General features: G+C 50.6%; 1 protein-coding gene across 1 annotated transcript; it reads right to left on the reverse strand.

Moving 5' to 3' along the window:
* Positions 1–6: 6 nt before the first annotated feature.
* LOC110391465 lies at positions 7–5,685 on the reverse strand. Its single transcript, XM_021383357.1, has 2 exons — positions 5,260–5,685; positions 7–4,457 (listed from the first exon to the last, which is right to left on the reverse strand). The coding sequence occupies exons 1-2, from the start codon at positions 5,468–5,470 to the stop codon at positions 4,021–4,023; spliced, it is 648 nt and encodes a 215-aa protein (XP_021239032.1). The 5' UTR covers positions 5,471–5,685; the 3' UTR covers positions 7–4,020.
* Between the last annotated feature and the right edge of the window lie 9 nt (positions 5,686–5,694).

Here is a 5,694-nt window from a genome sequence, read left to right on the forward strand (position 1 = left end):
ACCCCCAGTAATGCTGAACATGGCTCTGGACAGAAGAACAAATGTTGTGGTGCTCTATTTGCCCTGCAAGACAGACAGTTACAGGCCAGCCTGTAGTCTCTGTCAACATGGAGAAAGTCTACTGATACTCTCTTTCACTCACTCTTCCTATCTCATATCATTATTGTCTTCTCCCTTTTGAGATCCCTGTTAATATCCCCCAGAATGATCCCTTAGTGATCTGCTTGCTGCTCTACAACACTGGTCTGGGAGACAGGGCTCTGTGGCAGCCCTGCCATAGGAAATGAGAACAGATTCTTGTCTGCTCCTGCAGCATGCTGCACAAAGGGCCTCTGCTTGAATTGACATCATTTATCTCCCCAGACTCATTAAACAATTTCTGCATCCCTTAGTGTTTCCTTCTGTGCTGGTGTTTTTATTTTTTCATGGCCGTAAAGATGGCCGAAGGAGGAAGTGATGCCTTTGTTGAGAACAAGCTATTGAGACCTCATCTCTCTTCTGGTTATTGGATGCCAGTGCACACTGCAGATATTCATCTTTCAAGCGCGCTCTCTTGAAGGAGAGGAAGACATTCCTAGCTGTTCATCCACCACCAATGACCATCTGTCCCTGCCTTGCTGTGTTTCTCTTTTCCCAGTTCTCCTTGACCACGGAGCATGCCAAGTGAATGGAAATCCTGACTAATGACATCCTCAAGAGAGGGTCTCTGTGCATGGGGGAGGCCCAGGGAAGCCAGAACTCCCACAGACTCTGGGGAAATCTGTTCTTCTGGCTTTGGGAAGAGCAGTGCCGGGGAAGGAGACGCAGAGAAAGATGTTCCCCAAGGCCATCAAGAACTGGGAAGGCATGGGGACGGCCCTCAGTCTCTATTCCACTTTTCCATCCCTTCTGCTCACCTGTCACTGAGGGTACAGCTTCCCTGTGTGGTCCTAGCAGCCTTCTGCAGAGCTCCTGGCCTGGCCCTACTTTTGCCAAGTTGCCTAAGGTTGAGGGCTTCTACAGGTCCGTATTGCTACCAGCTACAGAAGGCCACACATTGAGGTCCCCAGTCCCTCTGAACTCAACAATGCCATGGGTGCAGGAAGGCCCAGGAGAGTGACTCATGCTGAAACACTGACAGCTTCTCGGTGGTGTCACATCTTCCCCAAGCATGTAGTGGTTATCCTCAGGCTCAGGAGCTGGAAGATCCTCAAAGCGCCCCAGCCTGACCCTCCTCCACTGAAGACCTCATGTGAGAACAGATATCCCCAGGTCCACTGGGACACAGCAGCAAGAGTGTAACATGTTTCAGCACTCAACAGGATCTTTGTGCTTCCCCCAGTCATGCAGGGCATGCACCAGCCTAAATACAGGACTCATACTGGGCTGTCTTTCCCCAGGCACCAAGATCCTTTGCTATACCCTGAGCCCTGGGGCTGAAATAGTCCTTCTGTTCCACACGGTATCGCTGCTCCCCAAAACAGACACCAGGGTCTTCACACATCATCACACTCTGCGGATCTCTTTTGTGGGGGCTTTGCTTTCACCCAGATTCTGTGTGATGCCAGCAGCACAACAAAGGCATGGAAAATCATTTCTACATATTATGAGGATGGCAGCACTTCTCGTCAGGCCAGCTTTTGTGTCAGGCAGTGCTGGCTCAGGTGGGATCACAAGACAATGAACATCAGAACCAAGTCCACCAAAGCCCAGTGTAACCATGAAGAATAGCTCTGGCCTGCTCCCTGGCCAAGGGTCTCTACACAACAGCACAGCCCTCCCCTCACTCTGTTGCTGGTGTACGACTCTATGGTTTGACCTACTGCTCTCCTCCTGCCCTGCCAGGCTCCTTGTAGGCCCAGGGCATTCAATGGATGGAGCTTTCAGGTAGGCTAGTGTTGGATTTGGCCTTGGCCTCTGGTAGAGGGAACCATGCTGAGATAGGAGGGACAGGTGAAGAATGCCTTTTGATGAGTGAGATTAGAGGGAATAGAGAGAACTGTGGAGGTGATGCTGATGTAGGAAACTATCATGAAAAGCAGAGCACCTTGGAGGATGGGGACAGGAACCCTGAAGCCAAGGGTAAAGCCTGACTGTACCCCCACAGGCCAGCCTCAGAAGAGGGCCATCCTCACAGTAGAAATTGACAGGGATATTCCCGGTACCCAGTCTGTACTCAGGTAAGAAGGAAACGGTTGAGATCCACATGTACTGATCACTCCCCGCTGTGACAAAGGTGAGACCAGGATTAGGGGAGACACGGAGGAGATAATGACAAACAGGACTGTGTGACACCTGGAATGATCCGTTTAGCCCAGGAGAGTCAATTCAGTCACAGAAGTCACATTCTCCTTTGCCATGGCTCTGTGCTTTCAGAAGGAGATGACGCCAGAGTGAGGTTTGATAGCTCATTAAGAGCAGCAGCAGACTTCAAACAGGATGTTTTCTCCTGGCTTATGGGGTCTTCTCATGGCCTCTGCTGATCACTGCTGGTAGCAATCTCTCTTCAGCTCCATTCTCCTTCACTTCTTCCACAGAGACAGGTACAGAAAGAATTGTCCATCCTTCTCCAGGCATTCATTCAGCCATTCTTTACCTCATGAACATTCCTGGAAGTGAGCCACAAATTACAGTCTTGGAAGTACAAAATTTTTCTTGTTGCTGACTTTTTTTCTTCTGTCTCATACCTGCTCTAGAAATCCCGGGGACTCTCAATGCTAACACTCAGAAGAAGCTTCCATGAGGGAATGGGTGTAACAAAATCCAGAAAATGAAAAGGTAGTGTAAGTGGAAACAGCCACACAGCCCATATCATTAGCTGGGATGTTTTCCATCCATTACACGCACTGCAGAGAATGGTCACACCTGTAGATACTAACCCCAGGCCAAGGGCAGTGCAGGGCCAATGTATTTTAAAAATGGGTCCTGTCTGGATGAAGCCAAGAAACCCTCTTACCTCTCTGAGACCTGCCCCGCTATGACCAGTGCCTGCCATGCCCATCCTATGGCATGACCTCACCAGCCAACAGCTGCAAGTAATCCTGTGTCAGGCAGGGGAAAAACTCTACTGTCATCATTAAAACCCTTCCCATTACAGTGGGCCTGCTTGGCCTTATCCTCAGCTCTTACCTGCAGAACTCCACTGTGGGATCCTCCACCTCTACTGCAATTAACAGCATCCTCAACTGTGATGGAGCCTCCATCTCCTCCGGGTGCTTTGACCTCTCCTGCATTTCCAGACACTGCTATACCAGAAAGAGCCCCCCATGCTGAATGCTAAGTTCCCCATCTTTTACTCTTTTTGCTTTTCCTTGTATTCCCTTCTTCTGGGTGTACAAATCCCCATAGCCAGTCTGGATGATATGCTGCCATTTCTCACTCTATGGCACTGACAGATGGATGTCTGATGGAATCTCTGATGGCGCCAGCACAGCATCTCCCTTTGGAAGAAAACTCGTTTCCCTCTACAGAGTCATTAATGTATTTTGCATCCCAGCCTCTGCCTCCATGTGATCCTGTTCAAGGTTTTCCTCAAGTTGCTAGGAATGAAGGGCAGCCCTGGACTGCAGATGATAAGGTGAGGACTCACGGGAGCCTTTCGCCATGAGGAAAGCATTCCTGACGAAGGATTACTACTAGAAAACCAGGCATCATCTCCAGTGCTCCTCCCAACTCTGAGATTTCCACATGGAGCTTAGGGAAGGAAGTTCTTACTGAAGCTGTGTACCACCACTGTTGAGCTCTCCACAAAGAGCCACTCACGGAAGGTTCACCCTGCCAGGGCTTTGGGCAAAAATCAGAGGACAGAGAAGCATTCTGCACATGACAGCAAAGCTCAGGTGAGTTTCAGACCAGTTGCTTAAAACCCTCAGTGCACAGCAGAGCACACAAATCATAATGGAACAAGTGTTCTCTGCACAGCCCATGGAAAAGCTGTATTGTCCAGGAGTGTATGTCCAGGAGGAATTCCAGGTTAGAAAAGTGATGAAAGAGGTTCATGGCTCTCAAGCCAGTGACATCAGTTCCTTCTGAAAGAGAATGCTAACCTGCAGATCTCACTGTGTACAGGGGAAGCAGCGCTGCCAAGGGAGAGCTGAGGGCCCCTTCCCCAGAGCTCCGCCTTGCACAGACACACCCCCTCCCTCCCCGGGGTTGTTGCACAGCCAAGGAAGCTCCCTGCACCACGGTGTCCTGCACAGCACAGAGGTACAAGGCGCTGTCAGAGAGCTCGACTTCTGCCAGCTGCAGGAGGCTGTATTTCCCAGTGGTGTTGAGCCACGTGGTGAAGCGGCCGTTCTGCTTGTGGCCTGCTGCTGCTTGATATGTGACCAGCTGGGGGGCTTGGCCTTTCTTCTGCTCGTACCAAAACAAACCATTAAAGCTAGGCGTTTGGTATGTGCAGGTGGTCTGGAAGGTGTTTCTCTCCTCCACTGTGACCTGTCCTTCTTGCTGGGTGACGATGGTCTGCCCCACGGCATCTGGAAGAAGAAAGCAAAGGTGAACAGCTCTGCAGGGAAGGTTCTAGGCTGCCAACGCAGAGTGGATACAAAACAGTGGGAGAGAAGGCTCCCTGTCCATTGCCCTGCAGCAAAGTCTGGAGGCCTGGGCATAGCAAGGTGGTTTTGGAAGGAGACCCGAGCATGTAGGCCAGAGTGGATCCTGTGCTGTGCCCTTGCTGAGAGGAACAGGGAACAGCCTGTCATGCCTCCACAGGGTGAGGGACCCATGGAGCTACTGGGAAAAGATGCATCCTGCTTCCCCATCCCTGTCATCTTGGAGGGCTCCTAAGGCTGTCACTATACTCAAAGCTGAGCTGAAGGGTGACAAGTGTGATCTGTGGCTGTACTGACAACCAGGAGAACACTGGAGACCATGGCTGGTATGCACCAGGCAGCATCCCTTTAACGCTGATGGGATGAGATGTTTAATGACACTGTTGTGACTTTGACAGGATCTGCTTTGTTCTGTCGGAAAGGCTGAAATGTGGGACTGCAGAGATGGCTGCGATCTCTGGGGGTGGAAGCAGGTGAAGCAGAAGAGAAAAGCAGAGAGAGAGAGAGAAGGGAAGAAAAAAGCAGCAGAGGGTCCTAAGGCCTGTCTTCTCCATCTTCCCTCCTCATTTCCAACACCAGCAGTATCTTGAGAGAACTGGTGCAAAGCCACAGCAGTCAGTCAATATTTGGCCAAGTTTTGTTGTTCCTCAGGAGCTGTTTGCCACAAAGATATGGTGAGGGCTTCCTGAGGAGAAGCTGGATGCCTTGATAAAAAGGCAGCACTTACCCAGCAGTTGTCCCAGGAAGGCAGTGAGGACGAGATAGGTGCGGTGCATGCTGAGACCGACCCTCCTGTTTGCTGAGTGAGAAAGAGTCAGAAAACCACCTGCCAGCCCCAAGATGACAGAGCTGCCGGAAATGACTCTGCTGGCGGGGCGGTCTGAGAGCAGAAAAGTCCTTGGCTTGGTGTAAGCACTGCTCAGCATCAACTGAAACATCGGTCTGTTATCAACATCATTCTCACCCTAAATTTAAATCACTGGGCCATCCCAGCCAAGAATTTGATCCTTATCTCTTTCTCACTTGGAACAACTTCTGAAATCTCCTCACAAAGGCCTTCCTTATACACACACACACACACACACACACCCCCTCTTCCTCTACCAAATCTTGCCACATAAACCAAACACAGCAATCCTGACCATGTGTCCAAGGAAGGCAC

The sequence above is a fragment of the Numida meleagris genome, unplaced genomic scaffold, assembly GCF_002078875.1.
Source record: "Numida meleagris isolate 19003 breed g44 Domestic line unplaced genomic scaffold, NumMel1.0 unplaced_Scaffold376, whole genome shotgun sequence".
NCBI classification, from domain to species: domain Eukaryota; kingdom Metazoa; phylum Chordata; class Aves; order Galliformes; family Numididae; genus Numida; species Numida meleagris.